The 18,784-nt window shown below is 34.3% G+C and overlaps 1 protein-coding gene across 1 annotated transcript; it reads right to left on the bottom strand.

Moving 5' to 3' along the window:
• Nucleotides 1-2,221: 2,221 nt before the first annotated feature.
• LOC133195487 (caspase-3-like) lies at nucleotides 2,222-10,583 on the bottom strand. The gene is made up of 5 exons (XM_061331341.1): nucleotides 10,487-10,583; nucleotides 9,986-10,261; nucleotides 6,629-6,843; nucleotides 3,819-3,945; nucleotides 2,222-3,232 (listed from the first exon to the last, which is right to left on the bottom strand). The coding sequence occupies exons 1-5, from the start codon at nucleotides 10,497-10,499 to the stop codon at nucleotides 2,898-2,900; spliced, it is 966 nt and encodes a 321-aa protein (XP_061187325.1). The 5' UTR covers nucleotides 10,500-10,583; the 3' UTR covers nucleotides 2,222-2,897.
• Between the last annotated feature and the right edge of the window lie 8,201 nt (nucleotides 10,584-18,784).

Genomic DNA, 18,784 nt, shown 5'->3' with positions numbered 1-18,784 from the left:
GATGAAAAATTATACTTAATTTGATTCTTCATTTTTTCACATTTTACCGGGGCCCTTAAGTGCACTCGTTCTTTGCTTGAAGGAGTATTTTTTAAACATTTGATCTTATCTTCAAATATTGTATAGGTCTAAATGAATTAAATATAGGTGTAAATAATTACACCTTTTGTTAAATAATTGAACTTAGGTTGAAATGAAAAGAGACAAGTACTGGTTAAATCCGGCTTGCACCCATTAAGCCCCCCAAAAAAACCCAGCGCAGTTTGGAACTTGAACACAGAATTACCAATATTTAGGTCTTATTCATGCATATCTGCATATCGCTAATATATTGTAAAGGACATAGCATTTTGAACTGTGCAAGATCACGCAGAAACTGATAATGCTGATTGTTGTAGTCTCTCTTGCTAATATTACTTTCTGAGAGACATTCATAACCTGTCAACCTTATTACATACATATATCTCGTTTCTTTGTCCTTTCCTTGTATTGTATAAAAAAAGGTAAAGAAAACGAACAGTGATCAATCTCAAAAAAATCTATAAAAAGTACAAATCCGTGAAGAGGGCATAAAACTCAGACCCCTGGAAATTCCAGTGGAGGGATTAGGTGCCTAGGAGGAGTAAGCATCCCCTGTTGACCAGTCACGCGCGCCGTGAGCCCTATGTATTGACGGTCAGGTAGACGGAACATTCTGTTGTCAAATTTAGTATAAAAACAGACCTAGCAAATGGTATGGAACAAGTCAGCCAAAATACGACCCAGTGATAGGTTATATTTAAATTGCTATATAACAAGGCCATTATAACGATGTATGTAATTGGTATAATAATATATGTATGTAATTGCTATATGTGTGTAATTGGTATATATGTATGTAATTGCTATATATGTATATATAATTGGTATATAAATGCTTAATAAATATCCACATTTCCAATCCACTATCATCCAGTAACTCCCTAACATAACATAATAACACTCCTTAAAAGTGCTTGGACACAGATTTGAAGTTAATATTTTCTCAAATTTCTGTATAATATCATGACTTATATTTTGCTATAGCATTCCATACTAAGATATAATAAAAATCTTATTTTATCTCGAAGTTATTAAAACTTCGAATTTCTGGACGCGTTGAATTGATACATTCTTGCACTTTCACGTTTTAATTTTATTCTTAATACTTCAGAAAAGTGGCAATTTTGTTGTGTATTTATGGAAAATATTAAAACTATAACCCAGAAAATTCAGAGTAGAAATGTTCGAAAGCAAAACCCACTCACAGTAGTTGCCCGCGTGGCGCAGTGGTTAGAGCGTCTGCTCTAGAGTCGCGGAGTAAGGAGTTGATCCTTATGTCGCGGATTCGAATCCCACTGTGGGACGTGGAGACCGGTCCTCCGGATGAGACCGTATAAACCGAGGTCCCGTGTCGCAGTAGGTGCTGGCACGAAAAAGATTCCTTACTGCTCAATGGCCGTAAGTGCCGAGTATACTAGTAGGACAACATTTGCAGCTTTCTACCGGCAAGTGGTGGCGTCTCCATATGAGTGAAAAATTCTCGAGAGGGACGTTAAACAACATATGAACAAACACTCACAGTATTGAAAGTCCGTGTGAAATTCTATTGCAATATATAAGTCGTGATATTACACAGAAAATTTTAGAAAATATTAAGTTCAAATCTGTATCTAAGCATTTTTAAATCTTCAAATAAATAATAAATAAAGAGGATGAGATTATTCAAAATGTAACATCAGAGTTTGTGTTGGTGAAATGTCACTTTGGTATTGGCTCTACATAAAATTCCAGGGTAGTCCATTAACAAACATTTATTTTTCCGTTTTTTTTCCCGATCATGACAAGGAACACACGGCGGGTGTGACCGGTTGAAAGGGGATGCTCGCTACTCCATGGCACCTGATCCCACCTCTGATGTTTTGGAGGTCCGTGTTTGCTCTACTCCTAATTTGTATTGTTTAATGGACTTTTGAGCTTGAATACTGTTCGTTATCTCCATATATTTCGTTCAATTTCATTTCTTGATTCACCAAACATGTTGCATAAAATGAAAAGAGCAATCTGTTGTCAGATGATTACTTTTTTAAACAGTTAAATAAATAACCACGAGTGTACATATTAGTGAATTTATAGACAATTGAGGTACAAATGTTTAATTGTTGATTCTACATCATTTAATTAAAATTTCATTGATGCATGTATTACTAAAAATTTAAAAAATTCTGTAAAATCAAATTTAATCACTTTACAACAAATATTCCTTTCTGAATGCATGAAACTGTCAAAAAACACATGAAAAGATTAACTACAAACTATTGATGAGCAATTTAAACTTTGCTTTTTCAAAAAGTTTCTTTTTGTCCTGATAGAATGAAATTGTTGCATAAATGGAAAAGGAATATTTGGTACACAATGTAACAATATCAAGATAGTGTTTGTATCCGAAAAATATTATGTTGAGAAAGGTTGTCAGTACTATCACTGTTTCATACACATATAAAAAAAAAAAAAAAAAAAAAAAAAAAAAAAAACAAAAAAAAAAACATAAATATGAATAAAAAATAAAGCTTAAAAAATGAATATAGTAAGTCTACAATATTTTCTTCAGATTAGAACTCTATCTGTCAAATTTAGATATCAAGCCATAAAAAGTGGGGTCTGAACGCAATATTGACATCTCGGTTTGCTGAGAATGGATTGTCATGGGCTGTTTTGAGTTCTTGTAGCATTTGGCAAGTGTAAGTAGTATTTACTCCATTAGCTGCTCTGTTTGTCATGATATATAGTTTATATATCGGTGTAAAAATACATTTTTTTGTGTCTTTACCACAAGTTTTTGGTAAGTTGATCCATACACACTAGGAATTCTGGGAGTTTTATATGCCAGGGTTTGATTGTCGTGTCTTTAGCACCAGTTTCTTAGTCAGCTGATCTATACATACAGGAACCTCTGGAGGTCCTTGTTTCCACGGTTTGTCTCGTTCATCAGATTTATAATGTTCCTTCTTGATAAAGTCCTCTAGTGACCTATTTACATTCAGGATAAGATCGTTCAGTTCAAACTCCCCCTCTTTGTCAGTGAGAGCTGTGACCTCCTTATAGAGGGCGTACACAAACTGGCAGGCCGACTGACCATCAGTATTTCCTATGTGGTCAATGTACTCTCCTAGGCCTCTCTTTGTTTCTGGTTTCATTCTGTCAGTATATCCACCTGTAAGAAATTACATGTTTATTCAGGCATCAAAATATTATACAAAACTCTTTATTGATTGTGTGTGTGTTTTTTAAAATTAAAAATGAAAACATTGTTTGGCTCAATCAAAGTCTCAAAACTAAAATCATTTATTTTGTGAACTAAGTTTATGGAAATATGACTAAGAATATATGAGAAGTAGCTTTTATTTAGCATGACAATACCGATCATCAAAGTCCGATCTACAGAATTATGTGTATTTGTGAACCACGATTTATTGAAGTCTGTCCCAAAACTGAATGACGCATAACGTCAAAACAGAAAATCAAAGATAACTACTGTACTGTAGTAACTATGGCACCACCATTCATCAATATATATATATATATATATATATATATATATATATATATATATATATATATATATATATATATATATATATATATATATATATATATATATATATATATATATATATATAAAACCCTGATAAACAGAAACAAATATCTAGCTATTATTGTTTCAAACCAATTAATCCAAAAATAATTAGAGTCCCAAATTTAATAGCAAAAAATTTAATTAATTATCATTGAATCTTAACCAGATACTATGGACTGATAGACAAGTATGTCTGCTTCTATCGGTGTCCTCTGTATTCGGGATGGTTCTTCTTCTTCTTCTCCAGAAAAAAAGGCTTTATTTTTCTTGACAAGGAAAGGGTTGCATGTCTATAAACATAAATAAAAAGATGTGAAATATCACTTTCATATTTAAACTGCAAAGAAATGTAACTTCAGCTTAATTCTGATATTCAAAATTGAAATTATTTGAAAATCAAATTATAACATATTGTTCATTGCAGGTCTATCAATGTATCTATAAATTCTGAAAATGGTTTAAATTTCATTTCGGAAATAAACTACACAATTTTTTTTCAGATTAATGTAAAAGATGAAGATTACAAAAAGTGATCAATCTCATAAACCCACTGAATAAAACGATTCGTGAAGAAGCTAAAAACACGGGTCCCTGGAAACACAAGAGGTACTTGGCATTAGTTGCCTAGGATGAGTAAGCAGCCAATGTCAACTTGTCGAAAGCACCGTTAGCCCTCTTAATTGATAAGAAAAACGGAGTATTCCATGGTCTAAATGGCCAAACTATTGGTAACGGAGTAATCCATGGTCCAAATGGCCAAACTATTGGTGGGAAACATGTCAGTTAAACGGACGCAAGGATATTGTTTTTGCAAACAAGAACATGCAAACGACAAAGGAATTCGCGAAATGTTGGATTTAATGGGGTAGTTGACATCTGTAACATCAACTTATTTGTCAGCAGCATCGCGTCAGTTGGGAGACATCAACACCATATGCTGGTGTTTGTGGAATATTACATGCATATATAGGGGAAGCTGAAGTCATCCCGTTTGTAGGCACCTGATCCCACCTCTGGAATTTTCAGGGGTCCGTGTTTTAAGCCCTCTTCACATATTTATATTGTTTATATATTTTTTGAGATCGATCGCTGTTCGTTAATTTCGCCTTTTTTATCATATACATGTAGTTTAGTTGCTGGTTGGCCATTAACGTGTAATATCAATGAAACATATCTTAGTCATGTTAGTATAGAGCAGATGTAGCAGATTCTGTGGTGGCGAGTTTAATGCGATATATCGAGTTGACATATGAATGAAAAAAATATAATTGTGAATTGACAATATGTCGTTAATATATCGACATGTTGAATTAAAAGCCACAGATGACTTTACATTTTCTTATGTAGGATTTTTTAATTTTTTTTAAAAAATTCTATTTCATAAGAATAAACAAGCAGGGCGGCTAGCAATTGAACACAATTCGTGCCCAGGAATTCCAGCAGATTTCATGCTGTCAAATCTATAGGAGAATTGTCCTTTGTCAATAACTGTCTCTGATATCAACATGTGCACTTATATTTGAAAAAGTAAATTTAAAGAACACAGCACTCAACTGAACAATCTTCAGATGATTTTTAAAAACATATTTATTTCCATTTTAAAAATTGGACCCATGTTGTGAGCCAACCCTAGATCCAAAGGTTTCTGACTTATCCACTATCGGCCTATATCAATATTAATATGACACATTGTTTTCCTGTTCTGGAATTTTTCCCCTTATAACTGCACTATGTTCAATTTATCACCTATTCGCTCTAGGTATGAACAATTTCTAAAACGAGGCAAGCTATTGACAAACAAATTGATGAAACAAGGATATCAACAGCTTCGTTTGAAGTCATCATTTCGCAAGTTTTATGGTCGATACAATGACCTTGCCAGCATATACAACTATCATTAAGTCAAATGCTGACTGACGTTATTCATACTAATTGCTAGACCATTATTTACACATTGAATTGTCGACGGATTTTTTTTCCGCTTTTCAAGTTCATGACAAGGAGCACACGGCGGGCGTGACCGGTCGGCAGGGGATTTTCACTCCTCCATGACACCTTATCACACCTCTGATGTTTTGGAGGTCCGTGTTTGCTCTGCTTCCGATTTGTATTGTTTAAATGGACTTTGAGCTTGAATACTGTTCGTTATCTCCATATTTCATTTCACAAATCGTGAAGCCATGGCGCATATTTTGATGGATTAACACACTTTTGAATCATTACATATGAAAATATATTTCTATTTTGTGATGTAAAAACTTTGTATTCCTATTTTAGCCCCAGTCTAGCCACAGAGGAGATGATTAGATGGATGTGCACTACTTACAGATGCTTCCATACGAATAATAATGTATCGGTTGTTCTTAAAAGATTGTTCAAATGTATTATTTTCCCTGTAAATGGCTGTATTATGTAAAATAGTATGTAAAACTTTGATCCCCTATTCCGAGCCCCATCATTCCCTGGGACCATGATTTGAACAATTTGCATTTGTACTATCTGTGGACGCTTGCATAGTTTTATGACTTTAGTCGTCACATTGCTGTTCTTTAGAAGAAGGTTTTTCAAGACTTTTTTCTTATATAATCCTAAGTGAAAAGTTGGATCCCCCCCCCCCCCCTCCCTATTGTAGCTTCAAACTACCATTTTGGGTCATGATTTGAAAAATTTTGAATCTGTATTTTTTCCCTAATAATGATTGCATATTAACAGGCTTAATCATGACCCTGCTGTTCTCGAGTAGAACATAAAAGAAATGGTCAGATATATCCCCAAGTAAATATTTGCCCACCATGTGTTATATCCCAATTGGTTGGGAAATGACTCATGTGAGAATTGTTGCTCACAAGCTTTTTGTATTCTGTAACGCTCTTCCTCAATGTAAATCTTATACGGTAAATTTAAGTCAAAATTTCCTAAATAATTGACCTCCAGAAATGCCCATGCCCTCAAATATTGGTTAGGAAAAATTACCTGTATAAGGAAAACTTTTGGCTTCAGGATCAAATTCGGGCAGAAGAGTCCTTTAAAGAACCACAGCAGATCATTGACAGAGAATTTTGGAGGTTTATTACTTCTTATCTGGTCATTTATTGGATCATTGGGTAAATAGAAATACCCCGACTCTCCAAACGCCAACACCACACACACGAACATTTCTGCATGTTTGGTTATATCTTCATTACTGGCTAAAAGAAAAATGGATTAATAAAAAAAAATGAGTAAAACATTACAACAAATCTCTTTAATTCTGTTGGTTTGCATATCGTTTATCGTATATAAGTTTATCGTTTAGCCCTCTAATAATTGTGAAATTCATAGCTCAGGGGCCTAAAGATCAGGACCCACTGTAATATCTCTCTAATCAAGCATTCAATGAAATCAATGCAAATTATCCTTAGATGCACCATCCCTGACAAAACTGTACTATAGTTAACTAGAGTTTACTTTAGCGTACTATGGTTAATTATAGTAAATACTTTGATATTTGATTTACTATGAAACTTTACAATAAAAATTATTTTGTGATTTTAAAGCTTATAATCTCCTAAATTTAGTATGAATGATGTAAAACTTAAAATTAATATTTGAATATACAAGTAATATATCCATTTAATATAAAAAAAAATGCACAAATGGATTACAGAACAAGATATCTAACAATCTGAAATCCACAGTAAAAATATTTTGATTTACTATAGTAAAAACGAGGATTTACTGTAGTAAAAATACTTTAATTAGTAAACAATAGTTAACTATACTATATTTTGTTAGAGATGGCTGTAATTGCTAGTATTCTAGATACATGTATTATTTTTCTATTTCTTGTAGGCATAGTACCTTGTAAATCAATATGCAGAATTATCTACCCTAGATGTAGTATATATGTGTTCTAAGCTTTTAATTGAAATTAGAATAAAATTGTAGAAAGAAGCAGACATGAAACAAAGAATTGTGTATCTTATTATGATCTATCTGAAATTTATTGAAATCAGAGACCATGGGCCTTATCATCTATTTTCAGTAAAACATCAAAATATAAAACAGATGCAGCAGACTCTGACGTGTCTTTTATTTCGAGTTCACTTGCTTCGCCATGCGCTCGGCACTTTGAAGTGAAAGTTGCGGGTCCTTCGGATGAGACTTTAAAAACCGAGGCCCCGTGTCACGGCAGGCGATGGCACGATAAAGATCCCTCACTGCTCAATGGCCTGGAGTGCTGAGTAAAGGTCAAAATTTGAAGCCCTTCATCGGGATATGGTGACGTCTCTATATGAGTGAAAAATTCTCGAATTGGACGTAAAACAACATGCAATCAATCAATCAATCGAGTTCACTTGGATATATCGAGTCCACATGTGACTGGAATAACTACATGTATTGTTAATCAATAAAAAGTCGTTGATATATTTAAAGGCGAGTTAAAAATCACATCAAGTGTTTTCTTCTTCTCATGTAGAAGTTTTTTGAATAAATTCTGCTTCATAGGAATATAAAAACAAGTCTGCTAATAAAAGAGCACAATTAGTGCCCATCAAAATTCCAACAGTTTAATGGAAGACCTGGTCTCCAAAGACTACATAAATGTTGTCAATGAGGATCTCCAGCATCCCTTTAAAATCAATTTCAGAGTACTTTTGCGTAGAATCAGAGTAATTTTTAACAAAGTAATTTTGTTCATGACCGATCACAAGATACGAAAATTTTCATGTTCTATTTTTTTTTAAGAAGGAGTTGTCTATGATATCAAAAAGCCTTGTTTCTAATTTAATGAGGAATGGTTGTAAAAAGTGAAGAAAAGCAGTATGTTTTGATGTTACTGATTTTAGAATAATTTAGTGATTTTAAATTGTCTAAGTAAAATCTTTAGAATTTTTGAGAATCCACATATGATTTACATCACTAATAGAATATATGCAACATAGCATTTACAGCAGTTAATATTTTTGTAAGGAATAAAGATCAGGGCTTGGTAGAACACTTGCTTGGTCCGTCAACGTATCTTTGTAAGGATTTTTTTTAAAGATGATTACCCTTATAGATGACTTCAATTTGTACAAAATTTGAATGTAACGTCAAGCGGATCAATACGTTTTTGACGCAAGTCATTGTGACGTAGGCAACTCAATTTATACGATATAAAGTAATTTTTTTATCCAATCAAATACAGCGTTACAACCAGAATTAAATTAATGATAATTTAAATGAATTTTTATTTTTTTTTATTTTTGTTAACTACTTTAAGGCGAATGGCAAGTCTACAGACCTAGAAACTTCTTATGAAAAAAAAATGTTTTAAGTGGCGTATCATATATACCAAAGTGCGCTCGATCGCTCCAAGAAGACGCACACAATTTATCCAGATATTTGTTAGTAATGTGTTGTCAGCCCTCAAGCTTTAAATTTCTCAATCGCTAATCATGTTATGAAGTTTGTTATTGAATACATGTAGACACCTATTACAACTTTTCAGCTTTTCAGTTGGTCCCTTTAAACAGTGAATAAAAGAAAGCCTCTTCGTTAAACTCAAAGGTTATTGGCATCTTTTCCTTTGTTGGCAAATTTAAACTAAGGAACTGATGGGATGAGTCAGAATTATCTTCCGTCACTCTTGGTGGCTTTAAGAGCCTGTGTTGGGTAACATCCATAATCACAATTTTTAAACTTACTGCAGTTGAAGAATCTAAGAATCTACCTTGCTTTAGCTTCTTCATATAGTCCATTCAAAAATGTCAAGGGAACCAAGTAAATGTGAGTATTCAGGGTTGTTTTGTTGAAATCAGAAGAATACTATACATGGTATTTGTTCTACTATGAAAAGTTGTTTACAGACTGACAGACAAACACAGGTACTTGTAAATGAAAAAATCGAACAAGCCATGGATTGTATATCGGAGGGGGAGGGGTTATCCACAAGCCATGGATTGTATATCGGAGGGGGAGGGGGTTATCCACAAGTACCTATACAGACAACTACAAAAACAGGCGGCAGACAAGCTATAAATCACAAAGCCTCAAGTATCTGTACAGACAACTACAAAAACAGATGACAGACAAGTATAAATCACAAAGCCTCAAGTACCTGTGCAGACAACTACAAAAACAGACGACAGACAAGCTATAAATCACAAAGCCTCAAGTACCTGTACAGACAACTACAAAAACAGACGACAGACAAGCTATAAATCACAAAGCTTCAAGTACCTGTACAGACAACTACAAAAACAGACGACAGACAAGCTATAAATCACAAAGCCACCAGTACCTGTACAGACAACTACTAAAACAGACGACAGACAAGCTATAAATCACAAAGCCTCAAGCACTTACCAATGTTTTTCAATTCCTTCTTTAAATTGTCTGTGGAGTACAAAGGATCATGTTCGTTAACAGAATTCTCATCATTAATTATATATGGTTCTGGATGAAACCAAGGTAACTTATTGAACGTCTTCTTCAGTAGATCAATGTCCCGAGATGCTGAAGGTCTCTTCTGAGGTTCCCTACCGAAGTGGGTCTTTCTGATGTCCACAATTACAGGTCTACAGATGATACCATTTTTACCAGGCGTTGTTTTGTAGGTTTTTGACTCATACCTTTCATTATCTATACTTAAAAAAAATCATTTAGTAAGGCAAATAATGTAAAAAGAAAAAAAAGAATGCGATAAAGTTCTACTGATATCATACACATGTATATGTATTGTTAATTCCATTTGTGATCACTGATTAACAAATAATTTGAATCGTAACATTTTCCTGATAACATATATAATCATTGCTTTTAAATATCAAAGTTGAATAGAATAAAATAATAATCTTAGTTCCTCACCTGTCTCGTTCATCCTTCAAGGTCGTTTCCCTGTCAAAACTATGGCACAGGTATTTACTTTCGTTTTGCTACAGCCATTTAGGGTATTCCGAATAACCTTTTACATTTTGACTGTAATTAGATCTACTTTAAAGGGGGAGTCTATCTTCGATATAGAGACCTTGACGGGGGTTATATTTACATATTACATTAGTTACCTTTTTAGTGTATTTCGGGTCACTTTCGGGTATTTCGAATCATCAGGTAAATGGGTTAAAACGGTCAGATAACAACTTTATAATTAATGAAGTAGTTGGTATTGTTCACCAAAAATTTTCTTGTTGATTGCTTTTGTTTATTTTAAAGTTATTAAAGCCCCCTTCTGTAGTCACACTGTAAAACAGCGTTTTCAGAAGCGAATCATGCAGAAAAGCAATTACCAACAAAATATTTATGGTTCCTGAAATTACTTGATTGTTGTCCTGTAAATATAATTATGACATTTCTTTTACCAGTATGATTTTTTTCAATGCAAAAGAATTAACATTGAAAATGTAATACTAAATCATTAGAAATTAAACCAACTCATGTTTAGATATTTAGATACTACGATTATCAAGTATAACATATTTCACTGCATATCATGCAATAAATTGTATACTAGTCATATTAATTTGCGTTTTTACTGAGTCATATTAATTTCTATTTTAATGTTTTTATGTGTTTAGTATATTAAAGGGGATAATCTCAAGAACTCTATTAAACTTTTTTATGTACTTCTTCTATAAAACCTTTGTTCGTTTCCTTAACGGCACAAGAATAATTAGGAAGGTGAAGAAGTCTTTCAGCTTTTAAGTGAAAAAAAAAAAATTGCTGGTGCCTTATAAAACATTTTATTTGATAAATACTACGTTTTTTACTGGGTTAAATATAATTTCAGTTACATTTAAAATGTAAAATGTTAATTTCAATTACATTTGAAATGTTTTTCTTACATTTATCTGATGTTATACATGATAGAAACATTTAAGAGTTGCCTAAATACAACATACATAGTATACAACCGGAACATTAATGAACTTGAAAGCGCCACAAGATAAATAAGAAAGTGAAGACGAATTTCAACTTTTAAGTTAAAAAAAAATGAATGGCTGGTGCCTTAGAAAACATTTTACTTTAATGCCCAGTGGATCTGGATGACAAAATTTGCATTTTTACCTCAATAATTTTCTCACTACACCAACAAAACTTTATAACAGAAACGTAATAAATTACTCCATCTAGGAATTAAAATATTTAATAATCATTCTAAGTTTAAACTACGTGAAAATCGCAACTGAAAAGTAATCCGGATTCTGTCCTAAGACACATCCTCAAATATTTACCTCTAAATGAACGCTAGCTCCATGGAACCCGGATAAAAAAAAAGCCACTGAAAGTTATTCTTCATTTTACATGAAATATGGATGCATTTATCAATCAGAGCATAAAATGGGCAGGTCAGCATTTGATCATGGGCCTCTTTAGCTAGTATTTCAAATGATATATGTTTAACGGGTTTGAAATTTAAGGTGGAAATGAAGTAAATTCTGATTTTAAAAGAGGGAGTTTCAGAAAAAATGTTTTTCTGTTAAGAAAAAAAAAGGGGAAAAAATGGCCCAACCTGGAAGTTGAAACAGCGTTGGCCGCAAGGGTAAAAACAAAATTTCTTTGTTCTTATTGCACATCTGCAGGACCCATCCAATCACCATGAAGTCAATACGGCTACTGCATATTTGAATGAGGAGTTTGGGAATCATGTTCTGGTAAATTGAAAAACGTCGTTTTTTTTTCATCCCACTTGTCCCCAAGGGTGAAAATGAAAATTCCCAAACTTAATTGCACATCTAGATTTGCAGGACACCCCTAATTATCTTGCTAAAGATACTGTTCTGGGAACCAGGTTTGTGTAAAATGAAAAACATCTTTTTCACCCCATTTGAATACCACCCCCCCCCACCCTCCCCGAAGTGTAATGAAAATTCCAAAACCTTATTGCACATCTGCAAGACACACCCAATTATCTTGCAACAATGATATATAGCTACTGTGAAAACTGTAAGGAGTTCTGGGATCCAGATCTTGTAAAATAATAAACGCCATTTTTCGATCCCCATTTGGCCCCCAGGTTGAAAATGAAAATTCCTAAATCTTATTGCACATCTACAGGACACCCCAATCATCTTGCAAAAGATGAAATGGCTCTGCATAGAATGAATGAGAAGTTCTGGGAACCAGATTTTTTAGAATAAAAAAACGTCGTTTTTTTCACCCACTGTTGGTCCAAGGATGAAAATTGCAATTCCTTAACCTTATTGCACATCGGAAAAGATGAGATGGCTACTGTGTAAAATGGAAGAGGAGTTCTGGGAACCAGTTTTTTGTAAAACAAAATTTTTCCCCTATATATTCTTATGTAAAATCACGATCGTCCATGGTGGCCCAAACATACCCCTTTGGGGTCGATTTGGACAAAAAACTTGAAACTACACTACTGAGGATGCTTCCATATAAATAAGACCAATCATGGCTAAATTGCTGTTCTTGAGAAGCTTTTGAAAGATTTTTCCTATATATTCCTGTGTGAAACTTTGATCGGTCATTGTGGCACCACTCTAGCACCTAGTGTCATAATTTGAACAAACTTGAATCTTCACTACTTGAATATGCTTCAATATGACCATTCATTATTTTGCTGCTCTTGGGAAGATTTTGAGGGGAAAAAATCTTTTATATTACTTTGTACCTCCCTAACAAACATTAACTTTAGTTAACTATAATAAAACCTTGATACTTTGATTTACTATGAAACTTTACTATGGTACTTTTTTGAAATATCAAAGCTTAATATCTCTTAAATTCGATAAGTGGTGTAAAATTTAGATTGATTGATTAATTGTATGTTGTTTTACGTCCAATTCGAGAATTTTTCACTCATATTGAGACGTCACCATATACCGGAGAAGGGCTTCAAATTTAGACCTATACTCGGCACTCAGGGCCATTGAGCAGTGAGGGTTCTTTAACGTGCCATCGCCTACCGTGACACGGGGCCTCGGTTTTTAAGGTCTCATCCGAAGGACCAGCAAATTTGACTTCAAAGTGCCGAGCGGTTGGCGAAGGAACAGTTGCTATCTATTTTTTATCGACTTAGGTTAATCGCGGCCATGATTCGAACACACGACCTTCCCATCACGGAGCGAGAGCTCTACAGACTGAGCTACCGTGACGGTGTGTAAAATTTACAAATAATATATGAATATACAAATGATAGTTCCATATAATTAAAATTGCATGTATGAATTGGAGATCATAAAATATAAGAATCTGAAATTCATAGAAAAAATACTTTGATTTACTCTAGTATAAACTTTTACTATCACTACTAAAGACTTTGATACTATAGTAAATTATAGTAAAATATAGTTAACTATACTAGTATTTTTTGTATAGTCGGGGTCATGATTTGAACAAACTTGAATATACACTACCTGAGGATGCTTCTACCGGTATATCAATATGACTATTCGTGTTTTTGATATTCTTGAAAAGATTTTGAAAGATTTTTTCTTGTAAAACTTTGATCGTCCATTATGGTCCCACCCTATCCCCAGGAGTATTGATTTGAACAAACCTGGAACTACACTATGTAATGAAGTTTTTACATAAGTCTACATGACTTTGAGGACACCATCAATTATCTTCCAAAAGATGATTCTGCCACTGGGTAAAATGTATGAGTAGTTCTGGGAACCAGGTTTCTGTTTTTAAAAAAAATCGATTTTTTAACACCCGGTCGTCCCCCCAGGGTGAAAATGAAAATTTCAAAATCTTTTTGTACATGTACAGGGCATCACTCATCATATCTAAAAAGATGAGTGTCTGCTGATTAAATAGCAGAGAGAATAGTTTGAGGAAGATGATTAGTTTGATAATATACCCGAACTTTCATTAGAACTTGCGGGAATAATAAGTTTAACAAGACAAGTGTATTAAATAAGCAATATAATGGAATAATACAGGAATATGGAACTTGCGAGCATGAGCCGTTAAAACATGTCAATTTCACAAAGTTGTCTTATTTCATAAAGAACTTGAGATTCTTTGATAATTATGCGCCAGATTTACACATATGCATCCACTGTTGTTAAGGAACAGTTTATGTCAATGTAAGGATAACAAGAGGCCCAAGGGCCTTAATGGTCACCTGAGTATAATACAACAATTTAGAGAATCCATAGAGTATAAAATGAACTGAAAAGTGAAGCTTTGTTGCCCAAAAGCAAGAAAAATAGGGTGATCAGGTTCAACAAAATAATTAGTCTAGTGTTCATTAACAGTTCATAAATTAGGTTCTAATCTGTTCCCCATTTATCACTATCACCATACAGTATATTAACAAACTATCAATGCTTCTGTACTATTTTAATTCCTTGTTGAAATCTCTTACATTGGACTCTCTTGGTCTTTGATGAACATTGAATAAGACAAGTTATTTTTGTCTCATTTTTATTTATCTATTACTTACAAGTCTACCTGATCATTAAAACTATGAAAGTACTTTTTGTATTATACAATAAAAAATCTTGCAAAATTCTCTTATTCTATTAACCTTTCAAGTACATTATTTACAGTGACTAATTATCAAAAGTAAATGGCAAAGGGGAATAACTCCCCTCAGTAGAATACAAATTAATAGAGCCCTGGCCAGGACCAGAACACTTGACAAAATGGCCCAGATGTTCAAAAATATTTATTAAAACTTTTACTCTTTTTGCCTCTGATATGCCCAGGTGCAGAGAAGATTTTCAAAGAAATAATACAGTTTTTACTACAGATTCACTACATTATCAATAGAGCCCCCCAGCCCCCCCCCCCCCCCCCACCTCCCATCCCCACCGAGAAACACCAGAGTCTCTCACCCTGGGACCAGAGGTTTATTCATCAATCATGTAAGTAATCACTTTGTTTATCTGATTAACACTCCCCCCCCCACCTCCCATCCCCACCGAGAAACACCAGAGTCTCTCACCCTGGGACCAGAAGTTTATTCATCATACATGTAAGTAATCACTTTGTTTATCTGATTAACACTAAGGAGCAGACAGGATTATTTAACAGAATTAATGCATTTTCACTACATTATCAAGAGCCCCACCCTTACACCAGCACATCTGACCCAGGGGTCATGCAATTCACTACTCTGGAAGAAGTAATCATGCTCATCATAACTATACACTTAGCTTCTTTGCTTTTTAACCAGAAGCAGAAAAGAATATTTTCAGAGAAATTTTGCTTTTTCACTATATAATCAATAGAGCCCCCCCCCCCCTTTTCACCAGAACCCTTGACCCTGGGGCCATGAAATTCACAATTTTGGAAGGGGCATACTTGCGTATCATAACAATGTACTAATAGTTTGTTTAAATAATACCCAGGCGCAGAGAAGAAGATTTTTAAAGAAATAATTCACCTTCACTATAGGATATATATGGCCCCGCCCTAGCACCAGAACCCCTGTACCTGGGGCCATGAATTTCATAATTTTGGAAGAAGCATCCTTGCTTATCATAACAATGTACTTAATTTGTTTAAATAATACCCAGGAGTAGAGAAGATTTTTAAAGCATTAATGCATTTTCACTATATAATAAATAGAGCCCCACCCTAACACCAGAACCCCTGATCCAGGGTCCATGAAATTCACAATTTTGAAAGAGGCATCCTTGCTTATCACAACTATGTATTTAATTTGTTTAAATAATACCCAGGAGTAGAGAAGAAGATTTTCAAAGAAATAATGCATTTTCACTATATGACCTATATAGCCCCGCCCTAGCACCAGAACCCCTGACCCTGGGGCCATGAATTTCACAATTTTGGAAGAGGCATCCTTGCTTATCATAACTATGTATTCAATTTGTTTCAATAATACCCAGGAGTAGAGAAGAAGATTTTCAAAGAAATAATGCACTTTCACTATATGATTTATATAGCCCCGCCCTAACACCAGAACCCCTGACCCTGGGGCCATGAATTTCACAATTTTGGTAAAGTCACTCTTGCTTATCATAACTATGTATTCAATTTGTTTCAATAATACCCAGGGGTAGAGAAGAAGATTTTCAAAGAAATAATGCACTTTCACTATATGATCTATATAGCCCCGCCCTAGCACCAGAACCCCTGACCCTGGGGCCATGAATTTCACAATTTTGGTAGAGGGCTCAATGCTTATTACAATCATGTCAACAGTTTGACTGCTTGATGTCCAGGAGTAAAGAAGAAGATTTTTAAAGATTGCATTAATTTTGGTGGTTTTAGCCCCACCCCTCAGGCCCCAGGGGGGCAGGGACCATGAAATTCACAATTTTTGTCCCCCTTCACCCATAGATGCTATATGCCAAAATTGGCTGAAATTGGTTGAGCGGTTTCAGAGAAGAAGCTGAAAATGTTTAAATGTTAACGCACGATGCACGACGGACGACGCACGACGACGGACAAAAACGGATAGCAATAGGTCACCTGAGTGACTCAGGTGACCTAAAAATATAAAAATCACGACTTAATAGTTGACTGGAAATCCCAATATCACAATCGGTACCCATTTACTTACTTTAAACTTTGATCTTGAGAATATTACTGTTTTCAATTTTAATTTTGATGAAGCGGAAAAAAGAATCGTGTTCCAGACTCTAGCATTCTAGCAATAAAGATGCCATGCAAAATTGGTCAAATTACTGTCAAAAGCCACAACTTCCTAGTAGCAAATCCACCTTGCATTCATTGAGCAAACAAACCGCTTAAAACAGTATGGACCTTGAACACAGAATTACTAATGTTCAGTTGGCGGTCAGACGGGTTCTTTTGCCTGAGCTCAGTTGGTAGAGCACCTGACTCAAGATTCAGGGGAGAAAAAGACTATTGTGACATCTAATCTACAGCAAAGGGGAAAAACTACACATAAATTGTTCTACGGTACAAAACAACTAAAGAATTTACTACATTACAAAAAATAAAAAGTTTTTACAACTGAACATATGCTGCCACAGGAGTCATACTGATGTAAAGAATTATGCATACATAAAGACTTGAGTAAAAACTATATGTACAAGCTAGTTATTCTATCATACCATTTGTAAGAAAAACAAAATCGTCCAAACTTATTTATAAGATTATGCTAAAAAATTAAATGTTTCTGACAATATTAAGCAACTTTGCACAATGTATGTGCTATAGGTACCAAAAAAGATAGTTAACAATACAATAACATACACCCTCATACTGTCTTACATAGGCATTGTGGTTTGCATTAGAGTTACATATACCAACAAATGCTGCCTCACACAGTCATTTTAGTTACCGATAAAATGACATGTCCACAGGAATGCTGCCTCAGACAGTCATTGTAGTTACAAATAAAGTTACCTATTCCCAGCAATGTTGCCTCAGACAGTCATTGTAGTTATTCAGAACAGTTTCACATATACCAAAATGCTGCCTCAGACAGTCATTGTTGATATCAGTAAAGTTACATACTTTATAAATGTCACATTATACAATCTACTTCATCACAAGTTTTACATTTCTCTTCCAGTTTGTGGACACATAGTTTAACATAAAGCAATGTACAAACCAACAACACTATGGGTACTGAGTATGAACCCCTAAAAAATTCAGCTGCCTCAGACAGTCTGACTTGAAGGGGAAATATCAATACAATCAAATACAGGGATTCGAAAGTAACGTTTTACTGCATTTGAATTCCAACGACCCATGAGACGGATTTTTTCTTCAGGAATGTGACACTGAAGTGAATGTGATGCTGCACCTATCCGAAAGCTATGCGATTTATAGTGCTTTGTGTTTAGTCCAATATAAGACAATTGAAGCATTTTTCAATGCCGATGTATAAAATGACTGTGTAATTGGATTGGCTCCATCAAAAGAGAATAAAGGCCCCTGCTTTGACCCTCTTACTTGAAGATACTTTGTCATTGATTGTACTGGGCATATAGATTTGCATTTTTGAGCTGCTATTTGCAAACATACTGGTCTGCATGTGTCATTGTGCTTAAAATGCCGAAGTGTCAAAGTCATAAATTTCTTTTGTTTTTTATCCTTAGACAAATTGCTCATTTGAATTAAATTTCTGTGCCCTGACCTTGTAGATTTTGCAGTTATTTCTCCTACCCGCAAGAAAGCAAAAAAGCTTAGTGTAAACATGGCCGCCAGAAGACGCTTGTTAAACTTTCCACAAACCGTAACATTTAAAGCTTT

Source organism: Saccostrea echinata, unplaced genomic scaffold (assembly GCF_033153115.1).
Source record: "Saccostrea echinata isolate AGI-Se365-2 ecotype Australia unplaced genomic scaffold, CSIRO_AGI_Sech_v1 ptg000029l, whole genome shotgun sequence".
In the NCBI taxonomy this organism is placed as follows: Eukaryota; Metazoa; Mollusca; class Bivalvia; order Ostreida; family Ostreidae; genus Saccostrea; species Saccostrea echinata.
This window is presented reverse-complemented; position numbering and strand designations above follow the sequence as displayed.

Bases quoted from the DNA above. Each gene is read 5' to 3' on its own strand.
- LOC133195487 (XM_061331341.1), bottom strand. The intron at 6,844-9,985 runs GTAAGTGCTTGA...TTTTTCTTTTAG, and splicing joins GAAGGAATTGAAAAACATTG to CCAGTAATGAAGATATAACC. The intron at 3,233-3,818 runs GTTAAGATTCAA...AATTTCTTACAG, and splicing joins CTATCAGTCCATAGTATCTG to GTGGATATACTGACAGAATG.